This window comes from Pantherophis guttatus, chromosome 18 (genome assembly GCF_059756535.1).
Source record: "Pantherophis guttatus breed Tessera chromosome 18, ASM5975653v1, whole genome shotgun sequence".
Classification (NCBI taxonomy): domain Eukaryota; kingdom Metazoa; phylum Chordata; class Lepidosauria; order Squamata; family Colubridae; genus Pantherophis; species Pantherophis guttatus.
The window spans coordinates 7,506,209-7,534,203 of NC_142080.1; the positions used below are offsets into that span (position 1 = coordinate 7,506,209).

The following is a 27,995-nucleotide window of genomic DNA, read 5'->3' on the forward strand; positions in this document are numbered from 1 at the left end:
TTTGTGTGTGAGCGTTTTTTAGCCCAGGGTGATTTCAGCGGGAGGGTGGATTTCTTGGGGGGGGCAGCCAAGGAAACAAAAGTAAATTGATGGATAAAAGCCAAACATTCCCCGATTTTGGCCCTATACACACAACCAGTTTTCCCTCCTGAGTAGGTAGAAAATGTGAGTTATTCATATTTGGGGCGAGGATCCAACCCGTTGCCAATAATTTTATCGTTCGTGTGTTGTTTTACAAAGCCAATAAAGGATGATTTTGATTAACAGGTTGTGTGAATGCGGACTTTCACAGGTCAAGGAAAAAAAACAAAACCCACAAATACACTTTTTTGCTGCATTGAATCTGCCTCCCCTCCTTTGTCCAAGTCAGATTAACGGTTTTCATTTTTGATTTAGCAACGTCAAAAAGTCTCCAAAGGCAGACCGAGGGATCCTCTCCATCCGGTCACGTTGACGGTAAAAGGTTTCCTTTATCAGAAACCAGGATCCGGCCACCTGCTTCCTGGCTTGGAGACCCTTTGTCTCCGATCCAAGGCTGGGCAGGAAATGTCAGAAAAGGCCGGCTTGTGACCCCCATTTGGTTGTCATTTTTGCAAACAGCCATGGTTCCTGCTCTTGCAATCCTCCAGAAACCCCCCCCCCCCATATGCTAAACAACACATCTTAAGAGCTGGACCAAAAACGGATTTTGAACAAACCAGGATTGTTGGCCTAACTTGGGGTGATGTGTCGTTTGTGTGAGGTTCTTCAGGTTGCTGGCTGCTTCCCACCCGCTCGTAAACCCTGTTGTGTTCACTAAATAGGTGGTGCCCAAACCGAACCCAATTTTGATTCGTTCAGGCTAAATAAAAGGGACCTAAGAGGTCATCTAGCTCAACCCCCCTGCCCATTCGCAAGGATCTTCCGTTCCAGTGGCAGCCAGCAATTCTCCCATGTTCACTGGGGGAAAGAGACCCTGCTCCCACCAGGAGTTCGGGCCCCATGCCACCTGAAATCAACTTCCCTTACAATTTCGTACTCTCGAACAGCACATCTGTATACCTTGGCAGCTTTGAAGATGGGTGGACTTCAGCTCCCAGAATTCCCCAGCCAGCTGATGATGAGTGACCTTGTTTTTCCTTTATCCAACAGAAGAAAAAGTCCTGGGAAAAAAAAATCCCATTCGGTTTGGAAATCCCCTTCCCATGAGATCCAACTTCCATCCGCTTCTGCTGGCTAAGGGAATTCTGGAAGTTTGAAGTCAAGTCTTAAAACTTAAAAGAAGAACATAGTCCGAAGAAGTAGTGCAAGATCAGAAGATTGGGGGGGGGGGGAACCTGGCCCATAGAATTGCCAGTTGGACACGACTGAACGGATAACGCATCTTCTTCCTCCTCGTCGTAAATCTGCCAAGGTTGGACACGTGTGGTACACCCCTGCTTAAGCAGGGGGTTGGATTAAATGACCTCCAAGGTCCCTTCCAACCTTGTCCTTCTCTTCTTCCTGCTGTACAGAATAGAATACAGAATAACAGAGTGGGAAGGGACCTTGGAGGTCTTCTAGTCCAACCCCCTGCTTAGGCAGGAAACCCTACACCACTTCAGACAAATGGTTATCCAACCTCTTCTTTAAAAACTTCCAGTGTTGGAGCATTCACAACTTCTGGAGGCAAGTTGTTCCACTGATTAATTGTTCTCACTGTCAGGAAATTTCTCCTTAGTTCTAGGTTGCTTCTCTCCTTGATTAGTTTCCACCCGTTGCTTCTTGTCCTGCCCTCAGGTGCATTGGAGAATAGCTTGACTCCCTCTTCTTTGGGGCAGCCCCTGAGATATTGGAAGACTGCTATCATGTCTCCCCTAGTCCTTCTTTTCATCAAACTAGACACACCCAGTTCCTGCAACCGTTCTTTATATGTTTTATTCTCCCGTCCCCTAATCCTCTTGGTTGCTCTTCTCTGCACTCTTTCTAGAGTCTCAACATCTTTTTTATAGTGTGGTGACCAAAAGTGGATGCAAGTACGGTCTTCCCAAGGCATTATAAAGAGATATTAAACACTTCTCGTCATCCTGATTCTGTCCCTCGGTTGATGCCGCCTAGGATTGTGTTGGCTTTTTTGGCAGCGCCTGCACACGGCTGGCTCATACCGAGGACTCCAAAACCCATCTCAAAGTTACTGCTGTTGAGCCAGGTACCACCTCCTATACCAGTGATGGCGAATCTTTTTGGTATCGAGTGCCCATGCACATGCCTGTTTTTCAGCCCAAAAAACGGCCCCGGAAAATGGCCCCAAAAATGGCCTGAAAACGATCCGAAAACAGTGTGAAAATGGCCTGAAAAACAGCCTGGGAAAACAGGCCAAAAACCAGCCAAAACCAGCCCCCCAAAAATGGCCTGAAAACGCACAAAAAAATGGCCTGCAAATGAAAAATGGCGGGAAAACAACCTGAAAAATGGCCTGGGAAAACGGCCCCAAAAACAGCCCCAAAAATGGCCTGAAAACGCCCCCCAAAAACAGCCCAAAACAGCTCAAAAATGGCTCTTTGGGCAAATGGCCAAAACATGGCCTGAAAATGGCCTGAAAAACAGCATGAAAACAGCCCAAAAAATGGCCTGGAAACGCACAAAAAAATGGCCTCAAATGAAAAATGGCGGGAAAACAACCTGAAAAATGGCCTGGGAAAACGGCCCCAAAAAACAGCCCCAAAATGGCTCTTTGGGCAAATGGCCAAAATATGGCCTGAAAATGGCCCACAAATGGCCTGCAAGTGGCCTGAAAAACGGCATGAAAACAGCCAAAAAAACGGTGTGAAAACGGCCCAAAAAACAGCCAAAACCGGCCCAAAAATGGCCTGAAAACATCCCAAAAATGACCTGCATTTTTGGGATGTTTTCCCAAAAATGTTGTTTTTTTTGGGCAACGGCCAAAAAAACAGCCAAAAACGGCTCAAAAAAAACAACGTGAAAACATCCCGGAAAACATCCCAAAAAAACAGCCAAAAACAGCCCCAAAAATAGCCAAAAACAGCCCAAAAAAGGCCTGAAAACGGCCCAAAAACAGCCCGGAAAATTATCTTTTTTTTGGCTCTTTTTGGCCGTTTTTTGGGCAGTTTTCAGACCATTTTCTGGCACCCAGAAAGCCAGCTGGCGACAGCGTGTGTGCCCACAAGATCTCTGCGTGCCACCTTTGGCACGCATGCCATAAGTTCGCCATCACGGTCCTATGCCATACCTGTGCATTATGGTTTTTCTCGTCTAAATACCTCATCAAGAACAATTCCCCCATTATCTCCGTCCAGGGGAAATAACGCAAATCCACCCACACAGAAATTCTCCCTTCCAAAGTTGTCGTTTTTAACAGATTTATTAACATTCTTGCTTTCAAGAGGAAAGAACCCCCAAAACCTTTGTTTTTTTTCCCAAAAGATTAAGAGGCCCCTTTTCCCCTTTGTCCTGCTCGGGATTCCAGGCGTTATCAATTTAACCAGATGTTATTTCCTCTTTAAAAAAAAAAAAAAACACAAAAAAATTCTTGCCACCCAGCTTCGTTCAGGGCTTGGGGGGAAAAAATAATTGGCGTTACAACAAGAGAGTAATCAGGATTTTTGGGAAAGGGCCGTTCTTTGGCTGGCAACCAGTCCTATGATTTAATTTCGGTTTAAAAAAGAAGAAAAAAGCCAGGCCTCTTTCAAAGACACAAGCGCTCTCCAATTACAGGTAGTCCTCGACTTGCAACGGTTGTGTTTAGTGACCGTTCGAAGTTACAATGGCACTGAAAAAAGTGACTGACAACCGTTGTTTTCACACTTATGACCATTGCTGCATTCCCCCGTGGTCACGGGGTCAAAATTCCGACGCTTGGCAATTCGACTCATATTTATGACGGGGGTCAGGGTCTCGTGACCCTGCAAAGTCACGAGGGAAGCCAGATTCGCTTTTAACGACCGTGGGACTGACTTAATCACCGCAGAGATTCATTTAACAAGCGTGGCAACAAAAGGTCGTAAAATGGGATTAAAACACCCTTAACACGTCTCTCATTTAGCAACAGAAATGCCGGGCTCAAATGTAGTTGTAAGTCGAGGAATACCTGTTGCTGGCACTTTCCCTGTTTTTCACCCCCAAGTGCAATCCTTCAGCCCTTCCCTTCATCCTCTCACCCAGCATCTGCATCCAGAATAATAAACCCCACCCAAAATCTGCACTAAAAAAAGTCCCGTTTTGGCACACGCGACACAACCAAGTGGCAAGGAGTTCCTCCGACCACCTTCCTTTAAAGCTCCACCTTTGGGGAATCCAAAGCTGGATTTTTATTTTTTATTTTGAAATATTGCTCATCGGAAAGAGAAGAAAAAAAAAATGGGGACCCTCCCCTGCATATATATATATATTCTATCGAAATTCAAAGCCCCCCCCCTCCCTTAAGTTTCCCTGGGTAGAAGGGAAACAAGATTTAAAACACTAGCAGAACTTCGAAAAGTGCAGCGATCCATTTCGCGGCCTGCAAAAACTCGGCTTAAGAGGAAAAAGCCAACATTGCGCGCCCAAATTCTTAAAACTGGGGGTGTATCTTTGACTCCAAAAAAGGCACCCATAAATTCCCCATTTTCCCCACCCCCATTTGAAGTTCAAACCTTGGCATTGTTACGAAGAAACTGGCTCAAAGCTTTACGCCAGGGAATAAATTTTGAAATAGTTTTGGCAAATTTTTGTACGGGAACCCAGTGGATGGATAAGTGAAGCCTATCCTTCCACGCAGAACCATGCACCCTAAATTTTGCACCTCCTGCCCTCCAGCTGTGTTCAAATCCTGCCATGCAGTTGCTTGTCACTCAAGACGGCTGCAGTTCTTTTTATCATATTTTGCACCCAAGGGTTTAACTTTTCCATAGCTTAACCTGTGGGGTTGTTTTATATAGTATGTTTCCCGTCGTAATCCCCCCAAAATATTCCGAACGAAGGTTTTTATGCAGTCGCCTTTAAAAGTCCTTTCTGAAGTCCTCCGTGGATCTCTTTGCGTGATTCTCCCCCGGGGATCCATTCTTGCAGGAATTAAAACGGGGAGTCAAAAACAGTGGGGAGAATATCCCAAGGAATCGGAAACCCCTTTCTACCCGTTCCACCCCAAAAAATCCTGTCCAAATTCAGGCTATAACTACATTTGTGAACGCGCCAGTTCCGGACGGCGAGAATAAAACGACAAAATGGTGATTCCTTTCCTTGCAAAGTTCGCCCCATCCAAATTTGTCCATGGGATTTCTAGCTCCTGCAGGGAAAATCAGAGCGCAGGCAGATTTCTCCTCCTTAATTTCGCCTTTCTCCCAACAACTGCCCTGCGGGGTAGACCATCCGGAGGAAAAATGCAGAGAATTTCCGATCTGGATGGAAGAAGTCGTAAAAGAAGAGCAAAAAAAATATCACGATCCCAAACGGCCATCCACCCGGTAGGCCAAGTTAAGCCAAGAGGCGCCTTTCACAAAGACTCCTGTGAGACCCCCCCCCAAAAAAACCCTCACTACTCTCATTCAAGGGGGATTTAAGCCACAAAAATTCCTCACTAGATTAGCGAACGACGTCAGGTTTTCTTCTCCGACCTGATGCAAGGATCCTGCTTTTTTTTTTCCCCATCCAGCCGCCTTTCAAAGGAGCCTTTCCCGGTGCTTGGCCTACCCAATAATCCGAGCGTGCGTGGCGGGTTCGAATGATCCCCCCTTTGGGGTGGGTGGGTGTGGAAAAAAAACCCCAGAAACGGTGGAGGAAGTAAACCAGCTTGGCCCCCCCAAACGGCCTTATTATGATTATTATGATTATTATGATTACGACGACGCCTTCTCCATTAAAAAAAAGAAAAAAAGAAAAATCCCCTCGCCGAGGAGTCCTGTGCGGTCCCGAAAGCTGGCTCCGTTCGGCCAGCAGCCGAAACTTGGCATCGTGGTCCTTACCCATATATGGGTGGCCTAGAGTTGGCGCTCCTGCCTGGCAATCAGGAGGTTGTGGCGTTCCATCCTAGGTAGAGGCAGACACTTGAGCAAGGGAGGCGGGTTAGACTAGATGACCCCACGAGGTCCCTTCCTGTTAATCTTATATCTGGGAAGGAAGGTGGGGGAAGGAGCGGATGGTGGCTCTCCCTCCTTCCTTCCTTCTTGCCTTCCTTCCTTCCTTTCCATCCATCCATCCCTGGGAGGGGTCCTTCTTCCCACGCTCCAGGCTGCCATCCGTCCGGTGAAGCAGCAGCAGCTTTCATTCATCGGGAGAGCAAGCCGGGTGAGGCTGATCCGGGCTGCCCACGCTGCCCGTGCTGGAGCTGCCGTCCCCCAGATCGCGAGGTCCGCAAGGCAAGCTGAGTTCCGACGACCCACCTCCGGGGCTCGGGCTGGCATCCGGGCGGGCAGCGGTGGCGGCAGCCGCGGCGGCGCAATCCTCCAGGGCCAAGCAGAGCTCTTTCAGCTCCAGGTTGTCCTGCGCCAGCCTTTCCTGCAAGCCTTCCAAGCCGGCTAACTTGCGCAGGCAACCGGCCACCTCGTCGCGCAACACCTGCGCCGCGTGGTGCCCGAAGAGCTGCCAGTGGCGCGCAAGCCGCTTGGCTTTCAGCCGATCTTCGTCCAAGAAGCAGCAGAGGTCGCGCAGCTCGCGGTTCTCGGCTTGCAGCCGCCCGTTGACGGCTTTCAGCTCGCGGATCTCGCGCAGGTGCTCCTGGAGCTGCCGGTTCACGCCTTGGATCAGCCGCCCCCGTTGCACCAGAGCCGCCAGCTTCTCGCTTTCTTCCCGGCGCAAGCGGCGCACCAGCTCTTCCTTGCTGCAACCGGACAGGTCCGGTTCGCCCGACGGGGCATCGGATGCCGGAGGAGGAGGAAAAGGAGGAGGAGGATCGGGTGCATCGGGAGCATCAGCAGCATCAGCAGCAGCCGGAGGGCTGGTAGGGAGGCCGACGGCCGGGAACATCGCGGGTTCAATTCCGGCTGGTGCAAAACGGTGGCGGGTGCAACCGGTTAACCCGCCGCGGGGCCGGCATCTTTCCAAAGCTGGAAGCCGGGAGGAGCCAGCCGAGCTTGCATCTCGGCCCTCCTCCGGGAGAAAACGACGGAGGGGAGGTTGGGGAAAAGCTGCGCCTCCGCCCGGCCCCAGAAGCAGGTGCAGAGAAGGGAGAAGGGCGCCTGCGCGGAGAAAAGAAGGGGAGGGGAGGGGAAGGATGCAAAAAAAAAAAAAGAAAAGAAAAAGAAAAAAAAAATAGTGGGTGGGTGGGTGGAAGTGGGAGAGGCCGGGGGGAGCGCGCGCGTGCATGCATGCATAGGAATGGGCGGTTGGAATTAAAAGCAGCAGCTTTTTTTTTTTGCAAGCTGGGTGGGGGTAAAAAAAATTGGGGAGTGGGTGGGAGGGAAACGGAGCCGCCTTGCAACCTTTCCACCCCCCCTCGCATGCAATCCATATCGAGGGTCCTCCTGCACCCACCCACCCGCTCTGGGGGGTCTGTGGGATTCCCCCCCCGTCTTCCCCGGCAGCCTTTCTGCAAAGGGGGATTGATTGCCATCCCGCAGAGATGCGGGATTGGGGTTAGTTAGGGGGTTGGGGGTGGGTGGGTGAGTGGGAAACGGAGCTGGCTTGCAACCCCTTGCATGGATTAAGGGGGCTTCCCCTGCACCCCACCCATTCTGGGGAGGGGATCTGGGACCCCCCCTCGTGGGCAGCCTTCTGCAGCTTGGGAAGGGGCGCGCGGGGGTATGCAAAAGCCGGGGGAAGAGGGGTGTCTAAGCTGGGGGAAATTGAGGAGTGGGTGGGTGGGTGGAGGGAGGGAAACGGAGCTGGCTTGCAAACCCCTTTCCCCCCGGGTTTCAATCCGGATTGGGGATTCTCCTGCACCCACCCACTCACCCACCCACTGGGGGGGGGTCTGCAGCTTGGCAAAACCGACCCCCGCAGTGGTTTCCTTGGGGTTAGGGGGGCGTGGGTGGGTGGGAAACAGAGCTGTCTTGCAATCTTTCCCCCCACACACACACACTGCAATCCGGATTATTAGGACGGGGGTCTCCTCTACCCACCCACCCACCCACTCTGGGGGTCTGGGACTCCCACCCCCCTTGGCAGCCTTCTGCAGCTTGGCAAGCGGATTCCATCCGCCCGCCTCCCCAAAGTGGTTTCCGGGCATGGATTTATTTATTTTATTTTATTTTATTTTATTTTATTTTATTTTATTTTATTTATTTATTTATTTATTTATTTATTTATTTATTTTTAATTTGATTTATATGCCGCCCTTCTCCAGAGACTCGGGGCGGCTTACAATGCGCTAAGCAATAGCCTTCATACTTTTGTATATTTATACAAAGTCAGCTTATTGCCCCCACAATCTGGGTCCTCGTTTCACCTACCTTTGAAAGGATGGAAGGCTGAGTCAACCTTGATTGATTGATTTTTTATTTACATTTGTCATACATTTATTCCATGTATTTATATGCCGCCCTTCTCCAGAAGGACTCAAGTTAAAAACAGGTACAACAAAATCCCATTTTAAACCAAATGAACTAATAAATAATCAATAATAAAACCCAGAATCAGAGTCAGCCTATTGGCTCGAACAGCCAAGTCTTCAGGTCCCGATGGAAGGAGTGGAGATTAGGAGCCGTCCCGAGCTTGGTAGGCAACTCATTCCAGAGGGTGGGAGCACCCACAGAGAACGCCCTACCCCTGGGCACAGCAAGGAGACATTGGCATGGGATGCAGGGAGTTGGGGCAGGGGGGCGTGGGTGGGTGGGGGAAACGGAGCTGGTTTGCTCCCTTTCCCCCCGCTTGCAATCCGGATTAAGGGTTCTCCTGCACCCACCCACCCACTCTGGGGGTCTGGCAGTCTTCTGCAGCTTGGCATGACCCTGGCAAGCAGATTCCATCCACCCCCACTCCCCCGCCGTGATTTCCAGGGTTGTGGCAGGAGGCGTGGGGATGGGAATAGAGTGGGGGTCCCGGTAGGGTCTGGTGTAGGACACTTGAAGGATGGGAGATGGGTGGTTTGGAGGAGTTGGTGCCAAAGGACGATCTGAGGGGTTGAATTTGGTTAGGACTAGTGTGCTGGTTAGAGTAAATTGTTAGTTTAGGAATTAAGAGTTGTTGTTGGTTGCGAAGTCGTGTCCGACCCATCGGGACCCCATGGACGACGTTCCTGCAGGCCTTCCTGTCCTCTACCATCCTCCGGAGTCCATTTAAGCTCCCGTCAACTGCTTCGGTGACTCCATCCAGCCACCTCCTCTGCCGTCTCCTTCTTCTTCTTTTGCCCTCCATCGTTCCCAGCATTGGGCTCTTCTCCAGGGAGTCCTTCCTTCTCCTTAGGTGGCCAAAGTGTTTGAGTTTCCTCTTCAGGATCTGGCCTTCTAGAGAGCAGCCAGGGTTGATCTCCTCTAGGACTGACCGGTTGGATGGCCTTGCAGTCCAAGGGACTCACGGGAGTCTTCTCCAGCACCAGAGTTCAAAGGCCTCCATCCTTTGGCCTTCTCAGCCTCCCTTTTGGTCCAACTTTCCCAGCCATCCATTGCAACTGGGATTAAGGAATTAAGAGCTATCCGTTTAAGAGATTGCTTCCTGGGAAATGTAGTTTTATGTCACCTGGTCACCTCTTGTGTTTCTGATTGGCTGCCGGGCGAGTGGGGGAGGAGCAAAACGTGCTATAATCTCGTTTTTCACCTACTGAATTGGGAATAGATTATGTGCACCCCAGAAGACTCTCTTCGACGACTGTTGAGTTATTGTTTGGAGATTGCCTGATGAATGAAGAAAAATCTGCATTATACCTTTTTTTCCGTGGAGTTTGTTGCTTGCAACAGGAACGGGGAAAACGAGGAGTGTTTGCATGTTTTTTTCTCTTTTTGCACAAAATAAGAATTAACGGAGAGAATAGATTTTGCAGGATATGCATGAGTAAGCCAAGCTCCTACAGGACGCATTTGCACTGGAAAGTTACTATCGAGCTGTTTCTTTGGTTCTTGCTTGAAAGAAAAAAAATAACTAAAAATTGGGCAAAAGCCTTAGAGTTTGTAAGGCACCCACAGTCCAAGTTGGGACCCCAATCCTGGGGGAGAAGCCCCTTAAGGGACCCCAAAATTGGACAGCCAGCTCTGCAATCCTCATCAAAGGGAAACCTACTCCAAGTGTTAGTCTAGGCTGCAGCGCCCTCTGGTGACTAATCTGCAAGCAACAGGCTCCATATTCAATCAACCCACACATAGTGCACCCCTAGTGGTTATAGACTGAATTGCACCAACATCTACAGCCGTGATGACGAACCTATGGCACACGTGCCACAGGTGGCCCGTGGAGCCATATCTGTGGGCACATGAGCGTTGCTCTAGCTCAGCTCCAGCGTGCATGGGCACGCCAGCCAGCTGATTTTCGAGCCTCTCGGGCCCACCGGAAGTTGGAAAACAGGCCATTTCCGGCCTCCGGGGGTGGTAGGGGAGGCTGTTTTCGCTCTCCCCAGGCTCCAAGAAAGCCTCTGGAGCCTGGGGAGGACGAAAAATGGGCTTTCTGGGCCCACCGGTAACCCTTTTGCCTGTCTTGATGAGTTCAGGACACAAAAGCCTATCATTCGAAAACTACCATGCGACTCATTGTAGAATGGGTTGAGTTATCTGCTGCTGTTGTGGCCTATCAGCGGCCTGTGCAGCTAGTAGCTGATTCCAACAGCGAGGAGGCTGGTGTGGTGATGTGCCAGCAGCCTGTGCAGCTGGCACTCGAGTCAGACAGTGAGGAGGCTGGAGAAGATGTGGTGCCAGAGGCGGGGATTCAGACAGGGCCTTCAGAACCTCCAGAAGCTCCCATAAGTGAAGAGGAAGAAGAGGAGGAGCCTCTTATTGATGCACGGGTGCGCAGAGCTGCCGAAAGGCAGGAGTGGCTCCTCAGGAGGAGGTCTCCTCAAGAGGCTTGGGGCTAATTGGCCTCTCCCTTAGCCTATTTAAGGAAGGACGACGACTGAGGCAATTTGCAGGAAACAACTTCGTTCATATTCCTTCACATCTTGATTCCAGAAACGTTTGATTCGGCTCTTGTTTCTCTCTTGCCAGTTTTCCTGCAAATTGCTTCTGGGCATTCTGCCAACCACAGTAAGATTACTGTGCTTCAGAATTGAGTTATTCTTTGGATTCCTGTCGGCTGTTAATGAAGTTAAATTAAGAGCCCTTGTTCAGAAAAGACTGATTTAAACTAAACACAACTAAACTAAACACAAACTAAATTGTGTTGCTGGTCATTTAAACCTTATGGGAGGGGCCAGTCATCTCTTGGCCTTACTCCTGAGTCGTCCTCTCTGCTTAGGTGCTCCTACCTTCTGGCAGCTCTTCTCATACGTGCACTAGGAACAGGCTCCCCCTGTTCCTCTGCCTCTCTACTATCAGCCTCTGGAGGCTCCAAAGTCCGCATATCACTCCCCGATGGCCCTGGCCCCATCTCTGCCTCCGACGCAGAGCCCTCATCCGGGCCTTCCCCAGCCTCCAGGACTGGCCCCTGTTCTTCCTCAGCCTCACCGCTGTACGACTCCGCTGCCAGCTCCGCAGGCTGCTGGCGGACCACAACAGGGCCGTGTGAACTCTGGCAATGGGTTCAGGAAGGATGCCCGCCTTTGTCTGGCTCCCGGAAAAGTAATTTCCTTTGCATTTTGTGGGAAACTGGCTCTGAATCATTGGTGGCACTTTTAGCTGGCTCTCACACATCCTGCCTGGCGGCAACTTTTGCGTTAAGTGAGCATTGTCTGAGTTTGCAGGATAACATCCCACATCTTGGATTTCTTAAAATCCAAGGGTTGGATTTTACATCACAAACCAGGTTTAAGCTTGATGGGCGAGTCGTCAGTTGGAAATAAATTTCCCCTTAAATCCAATTTTCTATGGGTCAGTTTGGAGGGGATAAACCGAATTCTTCTTTAGGATTGATTTGTCAAATGCTATTCCCCCATACCTCCAAAAAAAAAAAAGATTTAAAAGCCAAACTAAAAAAAGATTTAAAAGCCAAAGTTTTAAAAACTTCACTTTTCCTTTTCCCTCCACGAATGTTTTTCTTCGGTGTCTTTGCCTTTATCAAACTGCAGCCCCAAGAGCAGTGATCTTCTTTTGACTTAAATCTGATTATAAAACTGAAATTAAATCGCAAAGAGGTCTCGGTCGTAGTTCTTTTATACCAGAATAAATCCAGGTTTGCTATCTTGGCTTGAAACCGAAGGACAGTGTGGCTGATTGGCACTATGGTTAGCCAAACTATGGTTTAACCTTGTTAAACTACAGGTAAACCTCGACTTGAATTGACTATTCAAAGTTCTGAAAGACACTGAAAAAGTGACACACTTAATGACCGTTGCAGCATCCCCATGGTCGTAATCAAAATTCAGGCGCTTAGCAATTGATTCATATTTATGATGGTTGCAGTATCCCTATGTCATGCGATCCCCTTTTGCGACATACTGAAAATCAACGGGGAAGCTGGATTCATATAACAACCGTGTTACTAATTTTAACAAGTGCAGTGACTCACTTAACAACTGCAGAAAGAAATAGCGATAGCCCTTAGACTTATATACCGCTTCACAGTGCTTCACAGCCCTCTCTAAGCGGTTTACAGAGTCAGCCTCTTGCCCCCAACAATCTGGGTCCTCATTTTACCCACCTTGGAAGGACGGAAGGCTGAGTCAACCTTGAGCCAGTCAGGATCGAACCGTTGACACTGGGCAGAATTAGTCTGCAATCCTGCATTCTAACCACTGGGAAGGAAGGGAAAGGGAAGGGAAGGAAGGAAGGAAGGAAGGTCAATAGCATTTAAGACTTATATACCGCTTCACAGTGCTTTTACAGCTGTCTCTAAGCGTTTTACAAAGTCAGCCTATTTGCCCCCAACAATCTGGGTCCTCATTTTACCGAGCTCGGAAGGACAGAAGGCTGAGTCAAGGTCGTAAAATGGGGCAAAAACTCACTTCTCAAAGGTCTCGTTTAGCAACAGAAAAGTTGGACTCCATTATGGTTGGGGACTATGGAGTTTTTGGCAACACGCTGAAGCCTAAACTCTGCCCTGCTCCTTTTGCTCCTCCAAAACTTGGCCTCGATTCTTAGCATGCTGCCAAATTCGCCTCTGCACATTTCCCATATTTTTTTTTTTTGTCCCTGTCGTCGGGAAAAAGACGGATAAGCGCGATTGCACAGGCAAGACACTTTTAATTTGTTTTTCTCCGGGGTTGCCAAGGTTCAAGAGGATGCGAGCCAGGCCAGAAACCTTTAAAAGAAAGGGAGCGAGAAAAATGCAATTTTATTTTATTTTTTTGACATGCCTGGGTGCCCTGCCAAGTAGAACTCAGTGTCTTCCTAGTTGCTTTTGACTCCGGAGGGTTTTGACGGTTCTGGCATTCAAAGGAAAGCAGAAAGAAATTCCTGCCTGGATGGGGGATCTACCGGCAGAGATATAGGGCTGGGGGTTCGAAACACGGAGACCCCAATTTTGCTTGCGGAAGAGAGAAGATACCAGATGGTTCTACCGGTGGACGGCTTGGGCTGTGTTGATTTACCATGCTCCTCTCCGGCCCCATCAACACCCCAGTTGTTAACTAAAAGCCACACGCAACCAGGCACCGCATAAATACAGGTTAGTCCTCGACTTACGACAATTGATTTAGTGGCCGTCCAAAGTTACAACGGCACTGAAAAAAGTGACTTACGACCAGGGTGGGCTTCAAAATTTTTAGCAAGGGATACTGTGCCCGGTTGCTGGGTGGATGTGGCCAAGGTGGGCATGGCCTAGTCGGGTGGGGGGCATTTTTGCCCTCCCCAGGCTCCGGAGGCTTTCCTTGAGCCTCCGGGAGGGTGAAAACGGCCTCCGCAGGCTCTGGAGGCCCTCCGGAGCGTAGGCCCGTTTTTTGCCCTCTCCGAACCTCCACGCACCACCCTGCACTTACCTGCATCCAAAACGGGCCGCGTGGGGACTCCTAGGAGGGGAGGGGAGGGGTGGGCGGGGCCAGCCAGAAGTGGGATTTGGGGCTTCTCCGAACTGCACAGAATCTTAGCTAGAGGTTCTCCCGAACCCCTGCGAACCCCCCTGCTTACGACCACTTTTCACACTTGCGACCATTGCAAGCATCCCCATGGTCACGCAAGCAAAATGGAGACACTTGGCAGCTGTCTCCTATTTATGATGGTGGCACTGTCATTGTACTCGGTGTACATTGGCTGAGGATGATGGTCCTTGTAGTAGTGGTAGTTAGGGAAATCCCTATTTGCAAAGAACGGTGCTTATTCTGTGGATTACAAATGCAATACTTGGTTATAATGCGAGTAGCCAAAACTCGGGATGAGCCTCATTCTAAGAGATGGCAGAATAACTGATGAATAAATGAGATTTTATTTAAAAGCACAAAGGGATCAATGTTCTCCAATGCTCAAAACAATGAATTAATCATGCTTCTAGTCCTCAGCTTCAGCACTATTTCCACTCCCAAAGCCCAAAGGGATTCACCTTTTTATAGGCACAAAACAATGAATTAATCATGCTTCTAGTCCCCAGCTTCAGCACTATTTCCAGTCCCAAACCCCAAAGGGATTCACCTTTTTATAGGCACAACACAATGAATTAATCATGCTTCTAGTCCTCGACTTCAGCACTATTTCCAAAGTGATCCAGTTTTTTATATGCACACAACACTGAATTAATCATGTTTCTAGTCCTCAGCTTCAGCACTATTTCCAGTCCCAACGCCCAAAGGAATCATTTTTTTAAAAGTGCACAAAATCATGTTACTAGTCCTTAGTTATTTTCCAGTCTCATTTTAGGTCTCAAAATGTGCGTGTATACTTTATTTTATTTTATGCTGCTCCTTCCAGAAGGCTTAACCACGCTAAGGAAGCCTCCTCTGAAATGCATCGGATCACAACTCCCATAAGCCCCATCCTAGGCTTATAGTTATGACCCATATATGAACTATAGGTATGGACGGAGTTTGCGCATGCGCTGCCTTTCCTTTTCCTCCCTCCCCGCCGTATTATCGGTTTCCATCTTTATCACTGGCAAGCGCGGACTAGGAGGTCTTCGTCAACCCGCCGTCCGTGCCAATAGTAAAGATGGAAACCGAGAATACCAGCGGGGGGGAGAGAAAAGGAAGCGCACGCGCAGATCCCACCCAGGCTGGCGGCGACCCGGAAGAGATTCTGCCCGGAGTTGGTCACGTGAAAGGGCTCTATCTAAACAGTTGCAAATGGCTGCTGGTGGGTTTTTTGCAGCTGGATGGATATTGAGGGGAGCCGTTTGGGGCTTGGCTGGCCGGGCTTTTTGTGCGGAGATGGGCCGCTGAACGAGCCGGGAAGAAACGGGTAGACTCTATATAGCAAGAGGGTGGGGGGTGGAGGTCTGTCTTCCAAGGCTTGGGTGCCTCTGAGCATGTACAGAGTGCCTCGCCTCTTCCCTTTCTCAAGGGAGCAGAGAATGGCTGGCCAAGGTGTGTAAAGCGAGGAGGGGAATAATATAATATTAATATAATATAATATAATATAATATAATATAATATAATATAATATAATATAATATAATATAATATAATATAATATAATTAATATAATATAATATAATATAATATAATATAATATAATATAATATAATATAATATATTTTAAAATATTAAAATAATAAAGCTGTCAAGCAAGGGGAATAATATATAATAAATATATAATATATAATATAATATAATATTTTTTTTAAAAAAAATTGATTTATATGTCGCCGTTCTCCGGAGACTCATGGCGGCTTACAATGTGCTAAGCAATATTTTAAAATATTAAAATCTGTAAAGCGAGGGGAATAATATAATATTAATATAATATAATATAATAATATTTTAAAATATTAAAATAATAAAACTGTAAATCGAGGATGGGAATAATATAATATATAATATAATTTAAAATATTAAAGCTGTCAAGCAAAGGGAATAATATAATATAATAAATATAATAATATTTTAAAATATTAAAATAAAGCTGTCAAGCAAGGAATAATAATATAAATATAAGATAATATTTTAAAATATTAAAGCTGTCAAGCAAGGAGGGGAATAAATATAAAAATAATAAAAACACAAGAAAAGGGGAAAAAATAGCTATTGTGAATATAAATCAGATTTTTAACTCCTCCTATTAAAATAGCATTTATTAAAAATAAGACCTGCGCCTTTCCTAGAGTGCATTTTTTTCATGTGATTGACTGTCCATCCCTTTCTTTGGAAAATAGGTTTTTTTTTAAAAGAGGTCCATCCCCCAAAATGTGTAAAAATTGAGCAGGATTTTGACGACTGCTGTGAACATGCACTGTTAATAAATTTTAATACATTTCGACACCACTTGTGCTTGCTTTTGGACGCAGGTTTCACCATCCTCCTGTCTTCCTTTCTGTGGAAATTTAGAGTGGTTTTATTTTTAAAAAATGTCCATCCTTCAGTTCAATATTTTGGGGGGGCCTTTGTCTTTTGAATTTCCCCAACACCCATAAAACACAAGAATTTAACAACCAGGCTGGGAAAACTTCCAAACTTCTTGGGTGGAACTTTCTGTAGCTGGGAAGGTCTCGGAGGGGGAAAAAGAGCTTGTGGACTAGAAACTTGACTTCTCTGCTTTCCTTGCAGGCTGTGAGGTGCAGCTTGATGCTAGCAAGAGATTCCATGCCAGAAGAGCGGGACTCCATTAATCATGACCAGCAATCTGGATATTTTTGTGGGCAACACTACCTTGATCGATGAAGAAGTCTATCAACTGTGGCTAGATGGATATTCTGGTAAGTCTCGGTCCTTCACCTCCGTTGTCTGTTTCTCATGAAAAAGACAATTATGAAACGGTGTTTCTCATCATTGGCAACTTGAAGATGAGAAGGACTACAACTCCCAGAATTCCTCAGCTGGTTAGGGGAACTCTGGGAGTTGAAATCCACCCCTGTTAAAGCATGCTGGCTGGGGAATTCTGGGAGTTGTAGTACTCCCATCTTAAAGCATGCTGGCTGGGGGATTCTGGGAATTGAATTTCACCCATCTTAAAGCTGCCAAGGTTGAGGAATCCTAATCTAAGGCAGGGGTCCCCAACCTTTGCAATTTTAAGACGAGTGGACTTCAACTCCAAGAATCTCTCAACCAGCATGCTTTAAGATGTGAGAACTTTATCTCTCAAAATTCCCCAGCCAGCAATTGGAAGTCCACCCATTTTCAAGCTACCTGTTGTGACCTAAGCTTCCCCAAAAAGCACGAAGCAGAATCCTGGTCCCGACAAAATCCTTTTTATTAAACGAACAATGAATTCCCCTCATTCACATCCAGCCAAGTCTTTCAAGGGAGAATTTAAAGTCACAGACCTCATCTGGCTTGGAGAGCTGCCAGGCCCGATATCTTCAAACCTTGGCAAGGCGTCTCGGAGAGTCACGAACCAATTAGACAAAGTAATTGTCTCCTGCAAACTCCACTCCCCTTTCGCTCCTCTTTTATTCCCTCTGGGAGGGGCCATTCATCGTCCACTTGTGGCTTTACTCCTGAGTCGACCCTTGTTCTTTAGTTCTCTTCGTCTGGCAATTCTGAGCATGCGCACCCTGGGAACAGGCTCCAGCTATTCCTCTGCCTCGCTGATGTCTGACTTCGAAGGCAGCTAATAACTGGCATCCGGCCCTGGCCCCTTCTCTGCCTCCGACGCAGAGCCCTCATCAGAGCCTTCCCCAGACTCCAGGACTGGCCCATGTTCCTCCCCAACCTCCTCACTGTCCGAATCTACTTCCAGCTCTGCTGGCTGCTGGCGGGCCACAACACTACCACGTTTGAGAAACAGTAGAATAGATGATCTCGAAAGTCCCAATCCTGGCAACCTCGGAGAACACGAACTGGATTCTTGCATGTGTTTCCTTGTGGCTCTGTGCATGCTTTTTCTTGGCTGTGATTAGTTACATTCGCCTTAACGCCGGGCAGAAATGTTTGCAGTCTATAAATCTTCCCTGGTGTGAAACTGACTTCTTCAGACAAACTTTTCCCTCTTGGCTTTCTCCAGTCGATGATGCCGTCTCTCTTCGGCTGCGTTCTGGCATCCTGGAGCAGACCGGCGCCACGGTTGACGTCCTCCAGAGCGATACCATGGACCATTACCGCACCTTCTATATGTTGGAGCGTCTCCTCCATTCTCCCCCCAAGTTGCTGAACCAGCTGCTTTTCCAGATCCCGCCTTGCCGGCAGACGATGCTGATTGAAAGGTGGGCTGGTTGAAATAGTGGGTAACATGGCCCCTGGGTCGGATTTGGGCCACATACTCACTTAGATAGACTGTGGCAACTCAGCTGTTGCTTAGAATGGAATGGAATGGAATGGAATGGAATGGAATGGAATGGAATGGAATGGAATGGAATGGAACGGAACGGAACAGAACAGAACAGAACAGAACAGAACAGAACAGAACAGAACAGAACAGAATAGAACAGAAGAGAAGTGTGAAAAACTCATAAGTTGCTTTTTTTCAGTGCCGTCGTAACTTTTGAACGGTCACTAAACGAACTGTTGGAAGTCGAGGACTACCTGTTGTAGCAATGTTTTTATTCCTTCCCAGGTACTATGCCTTCAATGCTGCTTTCGTCCGTGAGGTGCTGGGAAAAAAGCTATCAAAAGGAACCAAGAAAGATCTGGATGATATCAGTGCCAAAACTGGCGTGACTCTTAAAAGTTGTCGCCGGCAGGTAAGTTGGCGGCTGAATTCCCAAAAGTAGGAATTTTTTCTCTGCTTTCTGTAACACTTTTAACAGACTGGCGTGAAAGGCAAATACGTTTTCCAGATGCTTGATGATCCAGAATCTTGTAAATACAGGGCTTTTTTTTTTGTAATGTTCTGACCTAGACTTCCTTAGAAAGTATAAAGCACAATCTTAGTCCTGCAAAACCTCTTTTAATTCATACGGCTGTAAATTCCTTTCATTTACAGTCCGCATAAAACAGTCTTTCAGAGGAAGGTTATCAACACCCACCTTATCTTATGTGGAACGCTGCCAGAGAGCTAATTTCCAGACGCAGGGCAAAGCCAAACTTGGCACAGAGTCACAAACAGAATTTTCAAATCTGGAATCGGCCAGATGAACTAACTGCTTCCTGCAAAAGCTCACGCCCCATTCGCTCTTCTTTTATGGGAGGGGCCAATCATCTCCAAGCCTTACTCCCAAGTCGACCCTGTTTCTTAATTGTTTTTGTCGTCTGGCAGCTCTGTGCATGCGCACACTGGGAACAGGCTCCTGCTGCTCTTCTGCCTCGCTGATGTCAGACTCCGGAGGCTGCACATAACTATCAGATGGCCTTGTCCCCCTCTCTGCCTCAGATGCAGAGCTCTCGTCCGAGCTTTCCCCAGCCCGCAGGACTGGCCCACGTTCCTCCCCCACCTCCTCACTGTCCGACTCTGCTGCCAGCTCCGCATGTAAGAAGGGTGGGATGCAAACAAAATAAAATTGGTTAGTCGCACCAGGTACAGGCCCACTCCTGATTTATTTATTTATTTATTTATTGCAACCCCAGACTAGCGTGGTTTGTCTCCCACGGTGGCGTAAAGTGTTGTGGGTTTTTTTTTCCCCCTTCCGTTTCAGTTTGACAATTTCAAGCGTGTTTTCAAAGCCGTGGAGGAACTGCGTGGGTCGTTAGTGGAAAACATTCAACAGCATTTCTTGCTTTCCGATCGGTTAGCCAGGTACGAAAATAAGCATGGGTGATGTAATTGTGCTCAAGGTAGAGTTATTAGGACTCTTACTTTGGCGGGGTGTGTGTGTGTTGGACTAGAACAGTGATGGCTAACCTTTTTGCCATTGTGTGTCAAAAGCGGGAGGGGGAGCGGGCGGGGGGGACACACGCACGCGTGCCCACATCCATAATTCTATGCCCCCTGCCCCCCCTCATGCTCCCCCTGCTTTTGATACGTGATGGCACCGTGGGCCCAGTAGGGTTCCAGAGCTCCAGAGCTCCCAGAGCCTTTCTAGGAGCCTGGGAAGGGCAAAAACAGCCTTCCCCACCCTTCCTAGAGGCCCTCCGGAGGCTAGAAACAGCCTGTTTCCTGACATCCGGTGGGCCCAGAAGGCCTGAAAATCAACCGGCCGGCGCACGCATGCTTGCCGGAGCTGAGCTTGCGTGCCCACCAATATGGCGCCACGTGCCACCTGTGGCACCCGTGCCATAGGTTCGCCATCACGGGACTAGAAGATCTCCAAGATCCCTTCCAGCCCTGCGATTCTATGAATCCCAGATTCTGGGCATCCAGTCCACCAGAAAATCTCTGCTTCTCACACATTCTCCCTTCCTCCCTCCAGGAGTGAAATGCTACCGGTTCGCATTGGTTCGGAGAACTGGTAGCGGCGGCAGCGCGAGGCTCCGCCCCAACCCCAACCCCGCCTGGACGTCGTTACTTCCTGGTTTTAACCAGGAAGTAACCTGTTTTTTATCCTCTGGAATAGGGAAATCTTTTTTTTTTTTGCATCTAAATTGCAGCTTGGAGAAGGAAGCCATTTTGTCTCTTAAGCAGAAATACAGCTTTTTGCGCGCAATGGACCTGCAGCAAAACACAAGACTTTGGGCCGATAGGTCAAGGCTCTTTCCCTTTATCCTTGCTGACCAGCTGTCCTATCTATTTATTTATTTATTTATTTATTTATTTATTTATTTATTTATTTATTTATTTATTTATTTATTTATTTATTTATTTATTTATTTATTTATTTTCTATACCGCCTTTCTCCCGTAGGACTCAAGGCGGTGTACAGTCAAGAAAGAATATAGATACACAAACATCATAAAATTGCTAATTAAAATTATTATTATAACATAGTTTGGCCCAATTAAATAGGACCCAAAATTAGATAACATTTTAAAATCATTCACATGTTCATATGTTTAGCCCCGCCTGTTGGAACATCAGGGTCTTGAGGGCACAGCAGAAAGCACGGAGATCAGGGATATTTCGTATCTCAGGGGGCAGTTCATTCCAAAGGGTTGGAGCCCTCACAGAGAAGGCCCTCCCCCGGGAGTCCTAGTGGTTAAGCTGGCCTGACTTAAACCCCCAAACTCTTCTCCACCCCCCCACCCCACCCCACCCCCAGGGACTATGCCGCCATCGTGTTCTTCGCCAACAGCCGCTTTGAGACCGGGAAGAAGAAATTGCAATATTTGAGCTTCGAGGATTTTGCCTACTGTGCTGAGCAAATGATCGAGAATTGGACGCTGGGGGCGATGGGTAAGAGGGCAGATCCTTCAGGGTATGGGGTGAAGGGATCCTGGAGGAGACCAGGCCCTTCTCCAGTGGGAATTCAGGTTCTGTTGCACCCGTAGCGATGGATTGCTGTAATCTTAAGAGCAGCACTGACCCCATTCTCAATCTCTCTCTTTAATTTTAGGGAGTTTTTTTCATAACTTGCGTCAGCTTTACCAGACAGGAAACACGGCCAGATAAACTACCGTATTTTTTGGACTATAAGACACACCTACATTTAGAAGAGGAAAACAAAACAAAAAAAGTTTTTGACCTCTGTGCGCCCCATTTTTGGCCCTTTTCCAGCCTTTTGTTTTGTTTTGGTTTTTTTGCCCGTTTTCAGAGCTTTTTTGGCCCTTTTTTTGAGAATTTTTTGGCCTGTTTTTTCCGAAAAAACAGGCCGAAAAAAGCCTTGAAAACAGATCAAAAAAAAGCCTCGAAAGCAGGTTAAAAAAAGCCTCGAAAATGGATTTAAAAAGCCTCGAAAGTGGGCTGAAAAAAGCCTCAAAAACAGGCCGAAAAAAGCCTTGAAAACAGATTGAAAAAAGCCTTGAAAGCGGGTTAAAAAAAGCCTCGAAAATGGATTTTAAAAGCCTCGAAAGTGGGCTGAAAAAAGCCTCAGAAATGGGCCAAAGAAGCCCCGGAATGGGCCAAAGAAAGCCTCAAAAACAGGCCGAAGAAAGCATCAAAAATGGGCTGAAAAAAGGTCTGAAAACAGGCCAGGAAAAAAGGCCCGAAAGGCAAAAAAAACAGCTGCTGGCGGGTGGACGAGGCTTCAGCAATATTCGGTCTATAAGACACACAGATATTTTCACCCCCTTTTGGGAGACAAAAAAAGTGTGTCCTATCGTCCAAAAAATACGGTAATTCTGCTTTATTGTAAAGCTCCATTAACAGAATCGTGCAAATCTGAAAGTACGATTCTTTCCCCCTCGCCCCAATAACAATCGGAGAAACTAGGGAGGGTCCCTGCTCAGCATTTGCCCTACCTGTAATCAGGGGTGGGATTCAAACATTTTAGCAACCGGTTCTCTGCCCAGTTGCCGGGTGGGCGTGGCCATGGTGGGCGTGGCCTACTCAGCCTCCTGCAACACAGCAGGGGAGGGGCGTTTTTTCCTTCCCCAGGCTCCGGAGGCTTTCTTCGAGCCTCCAGGACAGTGAAAATGGCCTCCCCGGGCTCCGGAGGCCCTCCAGAGGCCGGAAACAGGCTGGTTTTCCAAACTTCCAGGAGGCCCGATTTTCGCCCTCTCAGACCCTGCACTTACCTGGCATCCAAAACGGGCCACGTGGAGACTCCTGAGAGGGGTGGGGTGGGCGTGGCCAGCCAGTCCTTGCAACTACCGGTTCGGCGAACCGGATGTAAAAGTAGCAACCGATTCTCCTGAACCGGCTGAATCTCACTCCTGCCTGTAATGCAGCTGAAGGCTGAGTAGTCTTTTATCTGACCATTCCACGCTCTTGTCTCCCAAGGTCTTCCCCACTTACACATCCCTGCACACACTCTGAACTCTTTCCATAGATCTAGATTCTCTCCCCCCTCCCCTCCTTTACCGCCTGAGAAACTAGGGAGGGTCCCTTCTGAGCCTCCTGAACATCCGTCATCACTTACGTTCACCGCCTGGGGTTCCTTCTAAAGGCAGAAAAGCAAACAAACGGACCGATAATTGACTCACTTTTTAATCTGTCCTGGCAGATACCAACGTGGACGATATGGACGTCGATTTGGATAAAGAATTTTTACAGGGCCTGAAAGAGTTAAAAGTTCTGATTGCCGACAAAGATCTGTTAGATCTGCACAAGAGGTATATATATGGGGAGGGGTCCTGCGAAGGGGGCTTGGCAGGATATTCAAAGCTTTGGCGCAAGGCAAATGATAGAGCTTTGCATTTTTCCCGTAAAGCAGGCGAATAAGTTGTTAGGAGCTGGCCGGAGGCGCCACGAATTAAATATCATTTTACAACGTTTCATTCACTCCCAAGACTTTTGAGCGGTTCACCTCAGCCATAGAGGGAGGTAACAAAGCTCCTTAGCAAGCTGAGGGAAGTCTCATTCCTCGGAGAATGCTGAGGACTAGCGACTTGTCCCTCAATTTGGAGAGACAAAGAGCAGAACACCGGGTCGAACTCCTCGACTTAACGACTTGTCCTTTTAGCAACTGATTCAGAGTTAAGGTACGCGGTGGCTCAGGGGCTAAGACGCTGAGCTTGTCGATCAGAAAGATCGGCAGTTCAGCGGTTCGAACCCCAAGTGCCGCGTAACGGGGTGAGCTCCCGTGACTTGTCCCAGCTTCTGCCAACCTAGCCGTTCGAAAGCAGGTAAAAAATGCAAGTAGAAAAATAGGGACCCCCTTTGGTGGGAAGGGAACAGCGTTCCGTGCGCCTTTGGCATTGAGTCATGCCGGCCACAGGACCACGGAGACGTCTTCGGACAGCGCTGGCTCTTCGGCTTTGAAACAGAGATGAGCACCGCCCCCTAGAGTCGGGAACGACTAGCACATATGTGCAAGGGGAACCTTTACCTCAGAGTTATGACCTGCCTGATACTTACGACTTGGATCTGACATTCCACCCAATTATCCTTTGAATGCCGAGCAACAGAATCCGTCTTGACGGACATTTGCTCTGTCCTGCATTCGCGCCACAGATTTTGCCAAATAATTTGATTTTTCGGCAAAACCACGCCGTGGGGAACAATGGCTTTCCTCAACGACCGCCACACAAACACATTGTAAAATCATTGATGGCCCTACAGCCAATCCCGTTTTACGACTGTTTCGAACTTACAACCGAAGCGGGCAGCCTCCGTTACAAGTCGTAACTTGAGGATCCCCTGTATTTTAACCTTTGCTGGGGCAGAATTGCCACCTTGGAGGGTTACACTTTTCGGGAGGAAGCTTGCGACGTTTTAAGATACTTTTTAAAATGTTTTTAAATAATTAACCAGTGGAACTGCTTGCCACCAGAAGTTGTGGTATTCCATCACTGGAGGTTTTTAAGAAGAGACTAGACAGCCATTTGTCTGGAACTATACAGTGAGCAGGGGGGTGGACTAGAAGACCTCCAAGGTCCCTTCCAACCTTGAAATAAGCAGTTGGGTGGGGGGTTTAGAATTTCTCTAAAATTTCCTGCTTTTTTCCTTTTTATACTTCACTCTACAGCCTGGTGTGCACAGCGCTGCGGGGCAAAATCTCGGTCTTCAGTGAGATGGAAGCCAATTTTAAGGTGGGTGCTGCTGGGACTCAGGCCCAGAGTTTGAATCCTGACACACCCCACAACCTCCTTGTTAGGTGGTAATAGAGAAAAAAACCCGGACAGTATCAGAGGTTTTCTCCAAGAATCATATAAATCGGGAAATGCTTGTGAGCTGTTATTTATTGGCTGGCCACACGGGGGAGCCATTGCGCTTTGGAGGGGGGAAAAATGTGGATTTTGTAGAAAAGAACTTTTTAAAAAATGCTTAAAAGGGTTTTCTGATGCAGTGTGTCAAGATGAGTGGACTTCAACTCCCAGAATTCCCCAGCCAGCTTCCTTTAAGATGAGCGGACTTCAACTCCCAGAATTCCCTAGCCAACATGGCTGGCTGGGGAATTCTGGGTGTTGAAGTCCACAGATCTTTTAAATTGTTAAGGTTTGGGAACACTGTCCTAGTGATTCCCTTGTTTACATTATATTTTATTTTATTTTTATATATTTTTAAATTTTTACTTTATACGTTATTTTATGTTTATTTTACTTCACGTTGCGTAATTTTGTTTCATTGTTTTAATCAAATTTATATAGCCTCCCCATCTCTCTCTCTCTCTTTCAGAATCTCAGTCGGGCTTTGATTAACATCGCCTCGAAGCTTACCCACAGCAAAGACGTCCGGGATTTTTTCATTGATCTAGTGGAAAAGGTAGCGCGAGTCACTGCCAAGCCCTGGGAATGTGGGTTTTCGGCTGCCTAACATTTATACTTTTTAGAACTCCCAACTCTCAGAATTCCCCAGCTAGCCTGCTTTAAAATGGTGGATAGAATTCTCTAGCCAGCATGTTTTAAAATGAGAGACTTCCACTCCCAGAATTCCTCAGCCTGCATGCTTTAAGATGGGTGGACTTCAATTCCCAGAATTCCCCAGCCAGCATGCTTTAAGATGGGTGGACTTCAACTCCCAGAATCCCCCAGACAGCATGCTTTAAGATGGGTGGACTTCAACTCCCAGAATTCCCCAGCCTGCATGCTTTAAGATGGATGGACTTCAACTCCCAGAATTCCCCAGCCAGCATGCTTTAAGATGGGTGGGCTTCCACTCCCAGAATCCCCCAGCCTGCATGCTTTAAGATGGGTAGACATCAACTCCCAGAATTCCCCAGCCTGCATGCTTTAAGATGGGTGAACTTCAATTCCCAGAATTCCCCAGCCAGCATCCTTTAAGACGGGTGGACTTCCACTCCCAGAAATATTAAATATTAATATTAAAAGCAAGCGAACACGGTTAACCCAACCGAAGGCCCCTTCAGGCCCTGCATCGAATCCACTCAGATTTATTTGAGGCGCCTCTGATTTCATGGGATCCGGGATCCAAATCTCCTCCTCCTTCTGGGAACGCAGCCTCGGTCCCTTTTCCAAACCTCACCGGGGGATCCGAGCCCAATCTCGCTCCCTTTCCAAAACTCGTAAATTATCACTTTTCCTACCAGGAAAAGCTTGATTTTTATTATTTTTTCTCTCTTTTTTTTCCCCCCGAAACCTCCCGAAGTTTGTAGAACCGTTTCGGTCCGATAAATGGAGCTCCAACGACGTGCAGCTTTTCCTGACCCACTACACAGCCAGCGCACACTCGCTGGAAGTGTTCAGGTGTGTATAAAGCGCCTTTCTCACACTCCTTTGTTGGCAGTATGGGTAGTCCTCGACTTACGACCTCCGCCGAGCCCGAACTTTCCGTTGCTGAGCGAGGCCTTGGCTGAAGTGAGTTTTTGCCCCGTTTTTTATGACCTTGGGAGCGAATTCCTGCCGTCGTTAAACGGGTGACACAGTTGTTAAGCGAATCTGGCTTTCCCCAGAAAGGTCACAGAAGGGGATCACGGGACAGTGCAACCGTTGTAAGTGTGAGTCAGCTGTCAAGCATCCAAACGTAAATCATGTTGACCGTGGGGGAATGCTACAACGGTCGTTAAGTGTGAAAATCGGCCATAGGTCACTCTTTTCAGTGCCGTTTTAACTTTGAGCGGTCACTAAATGGACCGTCGTAAGTCGAGGACTACCTCTATTGGCAGAGCCTCTCGTGTCACAGGAAGTCCTCGACTTACGGCTGGTCATTCAGCAGCCGTTCAAAGTTACGATTCGCCCGAAAAAGGGGACTTACGACCCAGTTTCAAAGTTGTGACGGTCGGGGCCCCCTCCGCAGTCACTGCGATCGACCTTTGGGCCCTCAGCAACACAGCTGCATTTACGTCCGGTTACAGCATCCCGCTGTCACATGAACCACGGGGATGCAGTGACGGTCATAAGTCTGAGGACCCAGCTGTAGGTCACTATTTCCAGTGGCATTTGTAACTTTTGAACAGTTGCTAAATAAATGTTTGTAAGTCAAGGACTGAATTTTTCTTCAGTCGAGCTGAGTTACCTCTCATCGGTCGTCCTCGACTTATGACCGCCACTGAGCCCAAAATGCGTGACGCTAAGCAAGACACAAGTGAGTTTTTGCCTTATTTTACGACCCTTCTTGCCTCGGTTTGCTAATCACCGCCGTCGTTAAATTAGTCACCCTCGGTTGTTAAGTGAATCTGTCTTCCCCCCCCCCATCGACTTTGCTCGTCCGAACGGTTGCAAAAGGGGGAATCACATGACCCCCCCCCAGGACTTTTGCGACCGTCATAAATACGAATCAATGGTGCCAAGTGTCCGAATTTTCATCGCATGACAATGAAAAACAATCGTAAGTTACTTTTTCCCCCCCCTCTGAACAGTCACTAAAGGAGCGCTCGCAAGTCAAGGACTACCTGCATTTATCTCCAATCCTCCCAACTTTTTCCGACTTCTGGCTTTCTCCTCTTGCAGGCATCAAGTACTTTGGGAACGATACATGGGCACCCTCAAGGCCTGCCTGCTGAAGATATATCACGATTAACCCCCCCCCACCCGATTTTGATTATTTTCTTTAAATTAAAAAATAAAAACACCAGATGTTCATATTTATTTCGGGAGAGACACCCTCAAGGCCAGAGTTGCCGTGTTCCTCCGTGGCTCCTCTCCTCGCACCCGTGACCTCCAAAGCTCATCCTTCCTCTCCCCCTTATCTTTTTTTAATTCCCCTTCCTTTTGACAATGAGGACTAGTCCATTATTTTGAGTTGTTGTTGGTTTTTGTTGTTTTTTTGGCTCGGATGAAATAAAGAATCCGTTTCGGTCCCAAGCTGGCGCGTGACTTGATTTTTGGCTTGGCTAGGTTGAATGAGGAGCACTGAGTCTTAAAAGACCGTGCCTGGTGGGTGGGGGATTATGGGGGTTGTTGTCCAACCGATCCGGCACGGGAAAAGAAGGCTTTCGGCTCTCTGAATTAAAATTGGGGGGGGCTGTCTGTCGTTTGTGGGTGCTTTTGCTGAAAAGAAAATCTCTCCCCGCAAGAAGGCTCCGGCTCGATTTGGCTGGCCCAGTTGTGTTGAATTAGAGCAGGGTTTAAGGGGAGAAAGCCAGGCCTGGTCGGGGATGATGGGAGTTGTCATCCAATACATCTGGCAAGGGGAGAGAAGGGGAACTGTGAAGTGTCAGAATTAAAACTGGGTTTTATCGCTCTTGGATGATGC

At 47.9% G+C, this 27,995-nt stretch overlaps 2 protein-coding genes across 6 annotated transcripts; one reads left to right on the forward strand and one right to left on the reverse strand.

Annotated features, from left to right (window-relative positions):
* Positions 1–3,321: 3,321 nt before the first annotated feature.
* On the reverse strand, positions 3,322–7,145 carry CCDC85B (coiled-coil domain containing 85B). The gene has a single exon (XM_034424412.3). It carries the CDS (start codon positions 6,916–6,918, stop codon positions 6,217–6,219), a length of 702 nt encoding a protein of 233 aa, XP_034280303.3. The 5' UTR covers positions 6,919–7,145; the 3' UTR covers positions 3,322–6,216.
* FIBP (FGF1 intracellular binding protein) lies at positions 6,245–27,604 on the forward strand. Of its 5 annotated transcripts, none has more exons than XM_087880943.1 (11): positions 6,245–6,892; positions 16,601–16,749; positions 17,997–18,195; positions 18,546–18,672; positions 19,564–19,664; positions 21,064–21,197; positions 22,906–23,014; positions 24,370–24,433; positions 25,020–25,106; positions 25,950–26,047; positions 27,251–27,604. In XM_087880943.1, exons 2-11 carry the CDS (start codon positions 16,665–16,667, stop codon positions 27,318–27,320), a joined length of 1,074 nt encoding a protein of 357 aa, XP_087737069.1. In that variant the 5' UTR covers positions 6,245–6,892; positions 16,601–16,664; the 3' UTR covers positions 27,321–27,604. The 5 variants fall into 5 exon arrangements, with proteins under 5 accessions (XP_087737069.1, XP_087737071.1, XP_087737067.1 ...); XM_087880945.1 differs by lacking the exon at positions 6,245–6,892 and adding an exon at positions 13,150–13,578; XM_087880941.1 differs by lacking the exon at positions 6,245–6,892 and adding an exon at positions 15,114–15,191.
* The last annotated feature ends 391 nt before the right edge of the window (positions 27,605–27,995 follow it).